Here is a 17,687-nt window from a genome sequence, read left to right on the forward strand (position 1 = left end):
ATGGGAATCTGTGAGTGCAGGTGTTTTTGTGTGGGTGTGGGTGTATGTGCATGGGAATATATGTGTGCAGGTGTTTCTGTGTGGGTGTGGGTGTATCTGCATGCGAATATTTGCATGCAGGTGTTTCTGTGTGGATGTGGGTATATGTGCATGGGAATATATGTGTGTAGGTTTTTCTGTGTGGGTGTGGGTATATGTGCATGAGAATAGGTATGTGCAGGTGTTTCTGTGTGGGTGTGGGTGTATGTGCATGGGAATATGTAAGTGCAGATGTTTTTGTGTGGAAGTGTGTGTATATGCATGGGATTATGTCTGTGCAGGTGTTTCTGTGTGGGTGTGGGAGTGTGTGCTTGAGAATATGTGTGTGCAGGTTTTTCTGTGTGGATGTGGGTGTATGTGCATGGGAATATGTGCGTACAGGTGTTTCTGTGTGGGTGTGGGTCTATGTGCATGGGAATATTTGCGTGCTGTGTTTCTGTGTGGGCATGGGTGTATGTGCATGGGAATATGTGCATGCATGTGTTTCTGTGTGGTTGTGTGTGCATGTGCTTGGAAATTTGTGAGTGCAGGTGTTTCTGTCTTGGTGTGGATGTATGTGCATGGGAATATGTGCATGCAGGTGTTTCTGTGTGGGTGTGGGTGTATGTGTATGGGAATATGTGCGTGCAGGTGTTCCTGTATGGGTATGGGTGTATGTGCTTGGGAATATGTGCATGCAGGTGTTTCTGTGTGGGTGTATGTGCATGGGAATATGTGCATGCAGGTGTTCCTGTGTGGGTGTGGGTGCATGTGCATTGGAATATGTCTGTGCAGGTGTTTCTGTGTGTGTGGGAGTGTATGTGCATATGAATATGTGTGTGCAGGTGTTTCTGTGTGATTGTGGGTGTTTGTGCATGGGAATATGTGTGTGCAGGTATTTCTGTGTGGGTATATGTGCATGGAAATATGTGCATGCAGTTGCTTCTGTGTGGGTGTGGGTGTATGTGCATGGGAATATTTGTGTGCAGCTGTTTCTGTGTGGGTGTGGGTATATGTGCATGGGAATATGTGCATGCAGGTATTTCTGTGTGGGTGTATGTGCATGGGAATATGTGTGTGCAGATGTTTCTGTGTGTGTGTGTGTGTGTGTGTGTGTGTATGTGCATGTGAATATATGTGTGCAGGTGTTTCTGTGTGGGTGTGGGTGTATGTGCATGGGAATATATTTGTGCAGGTGTTTCTGTGTGGGTGTATGTCCATGGGAATATGTGTGTGCAGGTGTTTCTGTGTGGGTGCATGTGCATGGGAATATGTGTGTGCAGGTGTTTCTGTGTGGGTGTGGGTATATCTGCATGCGAATATTTGCATGCAGGTGTTTCTATGTGGATGTGGGTATATGTGCATGGGAATATATGTGTGTAGGTTTTTCTGTGTGGGCGTGGGTATATGTGCATGGGAATATGTATGTGCAGGTGTTTCTCTGTGGGTGTGGGTGTATGTGCATAGGAATATGTAAGTGCAGATGTTTCTGTGTGGAAGTGGGGCATGGGATTATGTCTGTGCAGGTGTTTCTGTGTGGGTGTGGGTGTATGTGCTTGAGAATATGTGTGTGCAGGTTTTTCTGTGTGGATGTGGGTGTATGTGCATGGGAATATGTGCGTGCAGGTGTTTCTGTGTGGGTGTGGGTCTATGTGCATGGGAATATTTGCGGGCTGTGTGTCTGTGTGGGCATGGGTGTATGTGCATGGGGAATATGTACATGCATGTGTTTCTGTGTGGTTGTGTGTGCATGTACATGGAAATTTGTGAGTACAGGTGTTTCTGTCTTGGTGTGGGTGTATGTGCATGCAGGTGTTTCTATGTGGGTGTGGGTGTATGTGCATGGGAATATGTGTGTGCCGGTGTTTCTGTATGGGTGTGGGTGTATGTGCATGGGAATATGTGCATGCAGGTGTTCCTGTGTGGGTGTGGGTGTATTTGCATGGGAATATGTGCATGCAGGTGTTTCTGTGTGGGTGGGAGTGTATGTGCATTGAAATATGTGTGTGCAGGTGTTTCTGTGTGGTTGTGGGTGTATGTGCATGGAAATTTGTGTGTGCAGGTGTTTCTGTGTGGTTGTGGGTGTATGTGCATGGAAATTTGTGTGTGCATGTATTTCTGTGTGGGTGGGAGTGTATGTGCATGGGAATATGTGTGTGCAGGTGTTTCTGTGTGGTTGTGGGTGTATGTGCATGGAAATTTGTGTGTGCATGTATTTCTGTGTGGGTGTGGGTGTATGTGCATGGGAATATGTGCTTGCAGGTGTTTCTGTGTGGGTGTGGGTCTATGTGCATGGGAATATCTGCATGCAGGTGTTTCTGCATGGGAGTGGGTGTATGTGCATGAGGATATGTGTGTGCAGGTGTTTCTGTGTGGGTGTGGGTTAAGTACCTGGGAATATGTGTGTGCAGGTGTTTCTGTGTGGGTGTTGGTGTATGTGCATGGGAATATGTGTGTGCAGGTGTTTCTATGTGGGTGTGGGTGTATGTGCATGGGAATATGTGTGTGCCGGTGTTTCTGTATGGGTGTGGGTGTATGTGCATGGGAATATGTGCATGCAGGTGTTCCTGTGTGGGTGTGGGTGCATGTGCATTGAAATATGTGTGTGCAGGTGTTTCTGTGTGGGTGGGAGTGTATGTGCATGGGAATATGTGTGTGCAGGTGTTTCTGTGTGGTTGTGGGTGTATGTGCATGGAAATTTATGTGTGCATGTATTTCTGTGTGGGTGTGGGTGTATGTGCATGGGAATATGTGCTTGCAGGTGTTTCTGTGTGGGTGTGGGTCTATGTGCATGGGAATATCTGCATGCAGGTGTTTCTGCGTGGGTGTGGGTGTATGTGCATGAGGATATGTGTGTGCAGGTGTTTCTGTGTGGGTGTTGGTGTATGTGCATGGAAATATGTGTGTGCAGGTGTTTCTGTGTGGGTGTGGGTGTATGTACCCGGGAATATGTGTGTGCAGGTGTTTCTGTGTGGGTGTTGGTGTATGTGCATGGGAATATGTTTGTGCAGGTGTTTCTATGTGGGTGTGGGTGTATGTGCATGGGAATATGTGTGTGCCGGTGTTTCTGTATGGGTGTGGGTGTATGTGCATGGGAATATGTGCATGCAGGTGTTCCTGTGTGGGTGTGGGTGCATGTGCATTGAAATATGTGTGTGCAGGTGTTTCTGTGTGGGTGGGAGTGTATGTGCATGGGAATATGTGTGTGCAGGTGTTTCTGTGTGGTTGTGGGTGTATGTGCATGGAAATTTGTGTGTGCATGTATTTCTGTGTGAGTGTGGGTGTATGTGCATGGGAATATGTGCTTGCAGGTGTTTCTGTGTGGGTGTCAGTCTATGTGCATGGGAATATCTGCATGCAGGTGTTTCTGCATGGGTGTGGGTGTATGTGCATGAGGATATGTGTGTGTGCAGGTGTTTCTGTGTGGGTGTGGGTGTATGTACCTGGGAATATGTGTGTGCAGGTGTTTCTGTGTGGGTGTTGGTGTATGTGCATGGGAATATGTGTGTGCAGGTGTTTCTATGTGGGTGTGGGTGTATGTGCATGGGAATATGTGTGTGCCGGTGTTTCTGTGTGGGTGTTGGTGTATGTGCATGGGAATGTGTGTGTGCAGGTGTTTCTGTGTGGGCGTGGGTATATGTGCATGGGAATATGTGCATGCAGATGTTTCTGTGTGGGTGTATGTGCATGGGAATATGTGTGAGCAGGTGTTTTTGTGTGGGTGTGGGTATATGTGCATGGGAATATGTGTGTGCAAGTGTTTCTGTGTGGGTGTATGTGCATGGGAACATGTTCATGCAGGTGTTTCTGTGTGGGTGTGGGTGTATGTGCATGGGAATATTTGCATGCAGGTGTTTCTTTGTGGGTGTGGGTGTACGTGCATGGGAATATGTGTGTGCAGATGTTTGTGTGGGTGTGTCTGTATGTGCATGGGAATATGTGCATGCAGGTTGTTCTATGTGGGTGTGGGTGTATTGCATGGGAATATGTGTGTGCAGGTGTTTCTGTGTGGGTGTGGGTGTATGTGCATGGGAATATGCTTGTTCAGGTGTTTCTGTGTGGGTGTATGTACATGGGAATATGTGTGTGCAGGTGTTTATGTATGGTTGTGGGTATATGTGCATGGGATTATGTGCGTGCAGGCGTTTCTGTGTAGGTGGGGGTGTATGTGCATAGGAATATGTGTGTGCAGGTGTTTCTGTGTGGGTGTGCGTGCATCTGCATGGTAATATGTCCATGCATGTATTTCTGTGTGGGTGTGGGTGTATGTGCTTTGGAATGTGTGTATGCAGGTGTTTCTGTGTGGGTGTGGGTGTATGTGTATGCGTATTCTGTGGTAAACCAGCATCCTTTCTAAAGTTTTTTCTTTGATTTACTCCATTTGTTTTCTGAGATACATTCTGGCTCCCCATGACCTTGAATAGGATAAAGCATGTATCAGAAAATGAATAAATGATTAAGAAAATAAATCTTTGACTCAGCTTCTAACCGACGGGATCTTTTAACCTTGAAATGCAACCTGATTAATATGGGGAGAATTACAATGTGATCCTGGTTGAAAGGTTACATATTTTTCCTTATGACTGCTTCTATTCACTTAACCAGCTGTATAAGCGTATACCACTCAGTTAAATAGCATACAAACAATTCTTCTGCCTGGTTATTATGGGAAAGCAAGCTGGAGACAAGTTGTAAATGGCTAACTGTGCACAGTCTGCCTTATTGCTTTCATGAAGTATGACATTCTGACAGAAGGGCTTAACCTACAGGTAGTTCCCTGATCACAGCTAGACTAAGTTGAAGGATAGATACAGAGGAGATGTGCTCCAGTGGATGGCCCAGTCTCCCAGTGGGTTTCCAGCCTGGGTCTATACTATATAGTTCATCTATCAATCGTAGTGCAGCAAATAATAGCTTGTACCTTTTTCACACATTTCAGAAACAAGATATTAAGGGTGGATTTCCAAAAAAGTTTTTCATTATACTGCACCATATTTTGTATCAATTAAAGATGCAATGTAGCTGACAGTACCTGGGATTCAATAAAACCTGCATTAAGTGTACACTAAATGTTCACTGTTCTGACTGAACAGACAACACAAACATAACTCACACCTTTGTCCTGTTAATTTTAGTTTTCCTACTGATTTTCTTGCAGCTGTAAATACTGAGGGGATCTCATAAAGTTTACCACAAAGTGTACACTTAGTGTAATCTTTATGAGTGACTAGAAAGCACAAAAATGTGGTAGGGATGTTACTGAATACAGATTGTGTACACTTAGTGTAGGTCTTATTGAATCTAGCACAATGTTTATTTGCAAAATGCATGAATAGTATAATACTGACAATGAAGATGTTTTTATCTAATATATTTATGAAGTGTATATTAGTTTTGCTTATACTATGGTTTTGTGCACACATATCCACACACATACACAGATACATGTATATGCAGATATATAATTATGAACATAAATAATGCAAACACATTTTATAGGTAACCATTTGAAATGTTGGGAGCCGCTACAGTGAGTCCAGAAATACAGAGACTGAATGGACAAAAGATCAGACTTATATACACTAAGTCTAAAACGCCATTTCTCAGAATATTCCCTTTTCTCCGAGGTAGGGTGATCTCAGAGTTGGGATATTTAAGTTCGGGGGAGTACACCCCCACATGGGAAGTTCAGGAGTTGTTTAACCCCTTGCAAAAAGATGTTTATAAGATAAGAGCAATTTTCAAAATTCGCTCTTCTCCTGTGTTTTCGGTCTTTTTTTTGCTTGTCAGTAATCAGCATTTCAAGTGTCAGCATTTCAATGGGGAGTCCATTTTAGATATATATATATATATATGGATTCACTACTGAATCCCAAAATAACACGATCCCGAAGACCTAAATACCGAGACTATAAGCCTAAAACCTCACATTACCGAAATATTAAAATCGCGAAAGTACTATACACATACAGCACACACACAAACATACACACAGCCTCCACCCATAACCAAACAAACCACCCTACACTAAAGATAAGCCCCCCATACCCCCCCCACTTTAATATTCTAACTCATAGATCACACAAACATACACACAAGGCAAACTCACACTTACACATTACAGCCCCTCACACACACACACACACACACACACACACACACACACACACACACACACACACACACACACACACACACGCCCACACCACAGTCACAACACACACTTACACACACTAAAGCCTCTCACAAACACAATTACACACATACTTACCTGAACCACAACACCAGAAGCGCTAACTCAAAATCCCTTAACATCGGGATTTTGAATTTCGCGCTTCTGGTCTTTCGGTAATGTGGGGTTTCGGCTACATGGTCTCGAGCTTTTGAAATTCGAGATTTCAAACGTTCGAGATTCAGTAGTGTTCCCATATATATATATATATATATATATATATATATATATATATATATATATATATATATATATATATATATATATATATATATATATATATATATATATATATATATATATATATATATATATATATATATATATATATACAAACCAAGTATTGTGTATATATATATATATATATATATATATATATATATATATATATATATATATATATATATATATATATATACGCACACACACACACACACACACACACACACACACACACACACATATATATAGATATATATATAAATAGATAGATATAGATATAGGTATGTATTATATATATATATATATATATATATATATATATATATATATATATATATAGCTATATATATAATACTCAAAGCCCTCAAATTCATTACCACTCTGAATCACAGACTAGCCACAGATGGTGATATCCACCCCAACCCTGGCCCTTCCCCTCCACTCAATTCTAATTCCACCCTATCCTCCCCTCCACTTCTCAATCTAAACTCTAGACCCTTTAACTCTCTTCTGACCTGTCATCTAAACATCAGAAGTGTAAACAATAAGATTCACAACCTACATGCCCTTTTAGCTACTTGTTCCCCAGACCTACTATGTCTCACAGAAACCTGGCTTAAACCAAGTACGAAAGACACACAGATAATCCCACCAGGGTATGATATACTAAGAGCAGACCGAATAACTCGTAAAGGTGGCGGTGTAGCCATACTCTACAAAAATACATTACAAATCTCCCTTGCCTCTCCACAACCCCTCCTAACAAACAATGCCGAAATTCTACTTGTAAAACTTCAACCAAACAAACATAAAAGCATAAATATAGCATGTATTTACATCCCCCCAGGCAACAATAATAACAAAACCTTAGAGGACTTTCTCCACTGGTTAACTCAAACTCACCCCCAGGAGTCCATAGTGTTAGGTGACTTCAACATCGATTGGAATTCCTTCTCATCTAACTCCCCATCTAGCAGCATAAATCTACATGGCTTTTCTCAGCTCATATCCACTCCTACCAGACTAGGTAAACCCCAAAACAAAGACAGCATCCTGGACTGGATCCTTACTAATAAAGATCCTGACCAGTACTCAGCAGGTACTCACCCAGAAGACATGAGTGATCACTTACTCACCTATGTTATCAAATTCAAGAAAATCACTCCCCTTCTTACAACCATAAAAAAAATCAGGAACAATAATAAATTCAACGCCTCCATTTTTCAAATTGAACTTAAAGCCCACAACTGGACAATACTCAAGTCTCTTCCTCTTGAAGAGGCAGTTATCTACTTCAACACCACCTTCCTCAAGATTCTAGATTCCCATGCTCCAATACGGTCCATTAGAACTAAAACCAAAACCGCACCATGGCTCTCTAAGGAAACAAAATCCAAAATCCTATCTAGAAACAAGATGTGGGTCACATGGCGTACCTCTAAAGACCCACACTCCCACCAAACCTTCCGGCAACTTAGAAATGAAACTAAAAGAATGATCTTAAATGATAAAAAAACTTCTTCCTCCACCTTCAACACAAACACCTTAATAATCCACAAAAATTCTGGGCAGGCTTAAACAAGCTCCTGCACCCAGGCCAGGCAACCACCCCCAATCCAACAACTTGCAAACAACAGTGCCCTGTAAACATTGCTAACACATTCAATAGTTTCTTCACAGAAACTATACAATCCCTGGCCACACAATTCAAACAAACAACCAGCCCACTCCACTACCCATGCCATCAGAATACTACAACTACATCAGATCATCTATTTACCTTCGATCCAGTACCCATATCCTCTATAACATCTCTTCTTAAAAAACTAAAACCCACTAAGCTAGCAGCTGACCTTCTCCCAGCTGAGTTTCTGCAAAAAGCAGCTGAGGCCATTTCCTATCCCGTCTCCATAATTATAAACCGTACCTTGTCAGAAGCCTTCATCCCCTCCATATGGAAAATGTCCCACATTATTCCTCTCCATAAAGGTGGTAGCTCACTAGAGCTAACCAACTACAGACCTATAGCTATACTCTCACCCCTGGCCAAAATTATGGAAAAGTGTGTCCACAAACAACTGATGGAACACCTCACCAAAAATAAAATTCTAGCCAACTCCCAACATGGCTTCAGGCCAAATCACAGTACCACATCAGCCCTACTATCCTTTTCTAATACCATCAATAACTTCAGAAACAATAATAAACTATCATCTGCTCTTTTCTTAGACCTCTCCAAGGCCTTTGATATGGTGAACCACATTCAACTCCTCCATACATTAAAAAACTATCACTCAGCAATTCCACGCTGAAATGGTTCCAATCCTACCTGTCCAATAGGCAACAGGCTGTTCTATGGCAGGACAAATTATCCACATGCCTACCTGTTACACTTGGAGTTCCCCAAGGATCTATTCTTGGCCCTCTTCTCTTCACCATCTTTGTTAATGACCTGCCCACAATCACCCCCCATGCCACATGCATTCAATATGCAGATGATTCGACTATCATCAGCACTGCCTCCAACCTGGCAGACCTCACTGCTTCAGCCCAAGACACCTTCAACCTAATAGAAAAATGGTTCTCAAGTCATCAACTAGTTCTCAACCTCAACAAAACAAAACTACTTACTTTCTCACCCACTAACAAGACTCTTCCCCCCACCTTCTCTATTACATCCTCCAATGGAATCACTATATCACCAGAAGCTCACACAAAGCTATTAGGTGTTACCATTGATAACTCCCTTAAATTTGACACCCATTTCAATCTTACCATCAAAACCGTCAATAAAAAGCTTGGGTCTCTCTATAAAGTAAAACACTTTCTCACTCCTCACGCTAAAATTACAATTGCCAGCACACACCTACTATCAACTCTTTTCTATGCCTCCCCCCACTTTACAAACCTAAACAAGACAACCCTTAACAAACTTGCTTCTTGTTACAATTACATAGCTAGATTTGCCACAAATTCCACCTTTAGAACGCACCACTGCACTAACTTGAAGCAACTAGGGTGGTTAGAGTTTTCCAGCCAAGTCCATTTCAACCAACTCAAAACGGCTCACCAGATACTGTATCACCCAGAGAAAACACCAGCTCTGAAAAACATCATTAACCCCTATATTAACCTGCAATCTTTACGCTCCTCCAATAAGATCTTAGCTCAAACTACCAAAGCCAATAATTCTGCTGGGGATTCTCTATTCTCAAACTTTGTAGGTAAAATGTGGAACTCCCTACCGACCATGCTCACCTCAGAACCTTCACTCCTACAATTCAAAAAAAAGCTTAAACCCCATCTCAATACTCTCTGGCAATGTCCCTGTTCCAAACTTGATTAACCACTATCATTTACCCTTCTCTTACCTCACTATCCTTAACCGCTTTTTAACAAGGCGCCTCACCTTTGTAACTGACCTATGTTTTTTTTATATGCTGCTGTTATTTTTTTCCCAAGATGTGATGTATCTTTATATTGTATTTAGAACTCAACTATCTTCCTTTTTTGCATTAACAATGTTCATATGTCTATTATGTACCTGGAGCTTTTCTTCCCGGGCCTCCGCTGAAAATGGACATGTATCCAGTTGGACTCTCCCGGTTAACAAATGTAAAATAAATAAAATAAATAAATATGCTATAAAAGAGTGTTCAGGTTTCAGTTACATGCATATTGCAATAATAACAATGGAATGTTTTATCTAATGCAGTGTGAGTTGGATTTGCTTACATTATGGTTATACATACAATTTTATCTATCTATATCTATAAGTATTTATAAGGGAGTGCTTAAAATAAGCACAACTCCCAAATATCGACAGCTGTCTAGTCAACTGCATATGGTCGACTAGGCAGTTGATCGACATTTGTGCGAGATCACACAAATTCAGTGGTGGAAAAATTTGACCCTACCCCGTGTTTGAGCAGTCTCAAAATTAGTATATATAATTAGCAGTGGACGTGGGGGGTGCAGGGTGGTTACACTCTGCAAAAAACAATGTTATATTTTGTTTTTTAAAAATCAGAAATTGCATGCACCGAGGCTGCTTCTTGGTGCATGTGGTTACACGTCTGCTTCTGTGTTTTGACAATATGTGTTTAATATTTTTGTTAGTCGACTTTGGGTATTTTTGCTATTAAGTGGTGTATCTACTATCTATATCTATCTATCTACACACACACACACACACACACACACACACACACACACACACACACACACACATATATATATATATATATATATATATATATATATATATATATATATACATATATACATATGTGTGTGCATGTACAACTGTTTTGAGTACATTAGGCAAATCCAAGTAATTGAATAACATGACTATCGAAGCTGAGTGTCCTAGCAGTTTGTTGACGGAGGCGACATCAGACAATAATTGGGTAAGGTGTTTTCACTTTTTCTCTTTATTATGCAGTCACTAAGTTAGTTTATTTAAGTTAGCAGGGGAGTGGATGATGAAATCCCCTGCAAACAATAGTAGAAGTAAACCTTTGGCTTTTTTTTTCAGTACCTCGATCTTAGAGTCTATCAGCACTTCAAAAGACAGAGTTCAAGTTAGTTGTAGTGTATATATATATATATATATATATATATATATATATATATATATATATATATATATATATATTTAAAACTTTCAAATGACCTAAAATCAACATTTACATCAGTATAAAACCACAGACATTGAGGTACTACTCATACACAGAGCAAAAACCTTAGCTCATGCAAAATTACACAAAAAATAAACAAAGAAAATCATTTTTTTACAGGGGGCAGGGCCCTCTACACCCTCACACCCTCTGCTAATTACATGTACTAACTCCAACATCCGGCAATACCAGGGAAAGGCCGTATTTCCCAGTCCTGATTATTGTCTGATCTTGTACACATGTCGACATTTCTTGGTCAACCATAATCTGTTGACTAGACAGACATCATTGAAAGTAATTACCCCCATATATGCATGATAAAGGCTTATATCCAAACTTAATTATACTGCATGCAAATTCAGGGCTGGAACTGAGATGTGCTCAGTTACAGTTTACAAGCTCCCATGAATCTTCATCTATTTCACCAAGTACTTGTTCTATTAACATCATATAATTGCATACTAGTGTGTACTCTGGGGCATCCAGGCTATCTGAATGCTAGAAACATACTTTATAGGCCTGCGATGTTGTCACCACAGTTGAAACAAACAGCATTTATCAGGTATATTACAACACTGCTATGCATCTCTAAATGGGTTACTGGATGGACCTTTAAAATGCAATAAATAAAACAGATGTATGCTGCTACTGTATTTTTGGCTATTATAATCAAATAATTGTACATAGGAATTGATGTGTCATAATTGCAGTCCACAATGTATCACAATAGCTGCAATACCGCACCTAAAACAAAAAGTAACTTGTATTAAAAAATAGCAGTTAGTATATACCTGAAATGTTTATTGCACCATGTACTGCCTACAGTACCAATTCCCCCATGATTTAAAGACTCATAGTAAAACTTAACAAACCATACTAAGTTAAAAAAAAAATTATGAGGTGAACCATAGAGTAACATAGTTACATGCAAGGATTTTGCTACAATGACTATTGAAATGTAGAAACTGAATGACATATATTTTTTCTTTTTGTTTTAGGTATAGCTTCTATGCTTGTGTCCTTCTTTGTGGGATTATACTATAACACAATTATTGCCTGGGTTATGTGGTACTTCTTCAACTCCTTTCAAGAGCCATTGCCATGGGCTAACTGTCCGCTGAATGAAAATAGAACAGGTGAGAACCTCAGATAGTTCTTTTAAAGGGGCGTATACTGAGACTATACAATAATGTATCTTTAAATGAGTTATAGTTCTATTTAAATTTCTGCTTGATAAAATTTTAATACCTAGAAGAAACTGCTAGGCAAATAAAATAATTATGTGTGAGTAGTAACATATTCAGATGGATTACATAATGTTAGTGTAGTGAAAGCAGTCTCCACCATCCCACTTTCGTTATACTGATAACTGAATTAAACCTTTCCCCTGGGATGACATCGACCAGGGAGTTGGATTTGCCCAATTCAATACCTCATACACATCAAGATACTGAACTGAATGAGGCCCTACTATGCCCAGGCAAGATAAAGAGTCTCACAAACATTTTGTGTTAGTGAATCTCAGTATCTATTCTGAGCATAGTACTGTAACTGCCTGAGGACTTGGTAGGGTTTCTGAGTCTGGCTGAAGTTCTCAAGTGCAACTGCTACATCTGTATGTTGCACATGGTATTGCAGATAGGAAGAATGTGCTATAAATTTGGTTAAGGGAGTAGATTGAGAGCAGAATGGAAAGTGAACCTTAGCTTCTATACAGAAGTTCCAAAGTTTTCATATTGGATCCCTTGAAATCTTCAAAATAAGTCACATTGAGTCAGTATTCATTTAAAGAAGCTTTATTCAGATTAGCGCTAGTAATACTTATTAGGAAGCCTTTACAACAACCTTATGTGAATTTGGAATAATGACTATTTTAACACACTTTTATGTCCCAGAGACAAATCACGATTCCTGAACCAAGACTCAAGAATCAGTAAAGCTGTTCTATTTTTGGGAATTCTACCACAAGACTATCAGTCCCCAGAGATTTACGTCCATCCTGGATTCTCTGCAAGTGTTTGTCTTTATCACCTTTTATAGTGAAAATCTGAGAAGCATCCTGGAATGCCATTATCTTGGGAAAGAGACAGCACAGGGTATTGTTTGCATATATCCTCATGAGAATTGTCAGAAATTTCTGCCCCTACATGGGTTCTCATATAAATAAATAAATCCCTTCAAATTCTCTCTAAGGGCATTCAAAACCGGTTCGCTAATTTAAACATGTGCCTTTTCACTTTCCTAAGCCATAGTTTCAAGGTCGATGAATAATGGGATGCAGGGCAGTTTTTCAAAGTATCTTATCCTCAAGAAGTGGATAGCTAACTTGATTCTGACATTGATGATGTCCTTCACTGTCTGTTTTGCCCATAAAGACATTTTTGGCAAATCACTTTCTTCCTCAGTTCTATGGTCCTGCAAGAATAGTAGTTAATCTTGTTAAGCCAGCATGGCCACATGACTTTGCTTCCCTTTTATTGTACTGAACCACTGCATTTTTGTCTGGAAGCAGAATTTAGGTCACTTCTACCCATTGGCTGTTTGCATGGGCTATCCTCCTTTTCCTGACAAATATGCTAATATTGCCAATAGTTATTTGTAAAACCATGGTCTATACAGCAGAAGGTGCAAAACCCACAATCCTTTAACACCTTTACATGTGTGAACCATAGAGTGGGTAGCAGTGGGGAATTGATTATAGTGAGCAAATTATATAAAAATGTTCCCTAGCTATGATGACATTGTTGTCATGGAATACTTGCAGTATCACAGGAAAATACACATGTACACCTCTTCCTGTGGACAGGGAGTACTGTATACAGAGCCATAATTTTATAGTAAAATCTCAGATATTTACCTGTGGAGGTGAAAGATGCATTTTGGCCTCGCTTGACATCTGATGTACTGATAATTATATTCCAGGCTCCCACCAGTACTGTGACATCTTCATCTACCTCTAACAAGTTATTTGTTAAATGAAGCTTATATATTTTTCTAGGGCTTCTGCTTCACCTCCATTGATCTTCATGCATCATTGATTGGTTTTGCTATCACGTGAAAGAGAAGGTCATTATTCAGGTACCATAGGGAAATAATAAAGCCAAATTCATTGCACTGTACTCTTCAATTATCCTGTATACACTTTTTTCTCCCTTGTGGTAAGCTTCATGCTTATGATAAAAGAAAATTGCTTATACTATCTCCCAGTAAAATTACTCAAATACTTCTGTAATTAGACATCATCACCTCTTGCAAAATCATTTGTTAGCACATCCAGAAAGGGATTCATATCTTTTTCCATAATACAATTCTTTCTAAAGAAAAACAACATAGTTTATATAAATGAAAGTAGAACTAAGTGTCTTTATTCCATATAGGAAATCAGGACTTGTAAGTCACAGCACTCATAACTTATGCCACTTGGATCTGATAAGCCCAGCTATGTAATGCAATACCATGAACATCTCACTGACCTTCTAGTATAGGATAACATGAGCAGTTACTGTTTTGCTTACACTTCCTGTAGTCCTGTACTTTTCCAGGCACTAGTCTGTGACTGACCCTCTCTGCAAAATCCAGTTCTGAACAAGGCTTTTCACAACAGCAAATATGGAGAAAAAAAAAACATTCTGATGCCTAGGGAATGAGACGTTTTTCCCATATGTACTCTAATTTATTTCCTGTTCTATCCGTTTTAGATCTATTGTCATCTCACAAGAGTATTATGCATGCTGACCTCACAGCAAAACTGAAAACAGCATAATCCTCTCTGCACTACCCCATTTGTTATATGGTTTACGATCATATGCTCAATGCTTGGAAAATCAAGTTGAGCTGTGCAAATCCCACGTTCCAACTGCTGGAATGTTGTATATTGACATTATTGACTGTCTGAACTTGCCTGCCTTCTGGATCCATGTTAGTGCTTGATCCTGGGTCTGGAGCTGTAGAGAGTTTCTAGTTTTTGGGATTGCCGGTATTTGGCATGACGACTTTCAGGAAAAGGTTTCAGTGAATGCTTAACTCAACCTTCTGAGCGTCAAGCATTCAATGCTAAAACAGTTATACTGTATGATCTACCCTTACTACCACATATAATTTATAATCGTTTGAACCAGAAGATTCTGAGGATGTCATTAGGAAGACATGGTCAGGTTATTGGAAGTTTTTATTTGCTTATCAGGTGATGTACCCTAAGGTGCAAAGTATTAAATCTATTTGTATTCATCTGAGATGTTAAGTAAAACAATTGAAAAATGTTTTGTTCCAGATTAATTTATGTGAAAAAATAATTAAAGAAAAAGACAAATCATTGGAAATTATTTTACTTTTAAATTTCACTTAAGTAATTATTTTTTAAAACTTTATAAAACACGGCAAGTCTACATAAGTAAAAGCAGGTTCATCTAAAATACAACTATTTTCATGAAATTCTTCAGCAAGTTTCATTTGCTAAAACAATGTGAAACAGAATTTGCTGAGGAAATTAAATCAGGAATTGGACGATTTTACATGGGAAGTTTTGTGCATTCTGTGACTTGATCATAATCCAGTTGACAAGAAATCAGTTCAGAAAGGGTGCTGAGTAAAAGAGAATGAAACCGTGCTGTACCATGATGGGTTAGATGTAATATATTTCTAATACTGGTCTGCAGTAAAGATATAGTGCACTTTAGTAACGTAGGGATGCATGTGAAATGCATTACTGATGTCTGCTGAAAATGCCAGTCTCTGTCATTAACTGCTTTCATTTTAATTGCTTACTGTGCAGGCTATGTTGATGAATGCGCAAAGAGTAGCCCAGTAGATTATTACTGGTACAGAGAGACTTTGAACATCTCTACTGGGATTAATGACTCTGGTGGAGTTCAGTGGTGGATGCTGCTGTGTCTCATCTGTGCCTGGGGTGTTGTCTATGTGTCTACAATCAGAGGCATTGAAACCACTGGAAAGGTAACTTCTTAATTATGGTGGTCAATTGGATACTGTGATAGGGAAAGTTTTTTACTGTTGCATTAAAAGTGATTATTATCATTGTAACCTCATATAACACACTTTTTTAATATTGATGAATTCAGTCTGAGAACCACTATGTCTATGCACTGAGTGTCTTCCACTGTGCCCTTATAGCTGTTTGGCTTATGACAGTGGCTTAGTGACACAGATGGTAAATACTAGATTTAACAATTTAGGACCCAGTACAATGCTATAAATCTACAATTATTATCTATAAACCAACGTGGAAATGCATTTTTGTGCAGTTTGTTTGCATTTGTAGTATAGAAGATGAATACATTAACACATATAGTACGTTGCTATTTATAAGCAACAACAGAATATACAATTGTACATTTATTCATTTTCTGACATCCACTTTATTTTATTCAGGATTAACATGAGATGAAGATTGGGGTGCCACAGCCTAGCCTACCATTCAACAAGCATAAAGCTAAGAGAGAATCAATTTTGAATAGAAACAAACACACCCATGTGTCCACATGCACACATGCGTGCGCACACACACACACACACACACACACACACACACACACACACACACACACACAACCACGCACACAGGGTCTATATTACATAATTGTAAAATAAGGGATTTATTATCGAAATGTAGGTCATCGAACTTAGTCTTGAGGAGGGCTCCTCCCCACACACACCCCCACTAATTATATATACCAACTCCAAGACTGCACTACAGTGGGGAAAGGGCAAATATTCCAATATTCACTATACTGAGATGTCACTATCAACAGCTCAATGACGTGCATTTCGATGTTAAATCCCGTTCTGTTAAATTATTTTTTGATAACATAATACAGACCCACACACATACACACAAACAAACACACACATACACACCATTAATGCCTATGGGTAATTTAGAGGACCGACAATTCGTCTAACAGCATGTCTTTGGGATGTAGGAGGAAGAAAAAAAACCCCACACAGATAAAAGGAGAACACACAAACTTCACATAGAAGGTATGCAAGCCTGGAACCAAACCAGAAAAACAGTCGTTGTGAGGTGGAAACAATAATCACTGCACCAATATGCAACCCATGACCATACAGAAAATAGTAAGGAAAATATTGTTAAGTGCAACAAAACAAACACTGTCCCTGATGCTGACAGTAAAATAGCTGTGATTACCTGGCCTGTGGTAAAGGTTAACATATTTTGATATGTTAAGAAAGAGGAAGGTATTATCTAGTCTGAAAATGGACAGAACAAAGGTAACTGCATGAGGCAGCCATGTCAAAGAGAACCCTTAAACCTGCTCTGAATATCCTAAAGGTAGGTACTGACATTGATTGGCAGAGAATTCCAAATATAGAGAAGCCCCTAATGAAGCATCTCAATGGGACTATAACAAGGCCAGAGAGTCCACAGTGGACAAACACAGTACAGTGAATGCATTTTATGTCTGGATCTTCAATGGTGGACGTAAAGTGGGGCATTACTTTCAGTTCAGGAATGTGTAAATTTAGGTGCCAGTTAATGTTGTGCTTTAATATATGTT

General features: G+C 39.5%; 1 protein-coding gene across 1 annotated transcript in view; it reads left to right on the forward strand.

Annotated features, from left to right (window-relative positions):
- The window catches only part of SLC6A19 (solute carrier family 6 member 19), a 251,135-nt gene that overhangs the window by 109,781 nt on the left and 123,667 nt on the right, over window positions 1-17,687 (forward strand). The window contains exons 3-4 of the mRNA XM_044066125.1: window positions 12,150-12,287; window positions 15,923-16,104. Of these exons, the coding sequence (XP_043922060.1) occupies window positions 12,150-12,287; window positions 15,923-16,104 (320 nt within the window). The remainder of the gene's footprint in view (window positions 1-12,149; window positions 12,288-15,922; window positions 16,105-17,687) is intronic.

The sequence above is a fragment of the Protopterus annectens genome, chromosome 3.part0, assembly GCF_019279795.1.
Source record: "Protopterus annectens isolate FY-2018-M chromosome 3.part0, PAN1.0, whole genome shotgun sequence".
Classification (NCBI taxonomy): domain Eukaryota; kingdom Metazoa; phylum Chordata; order Ceratodontiformes; family Protopteridae; genus Protopterus; species Protopterus annectens.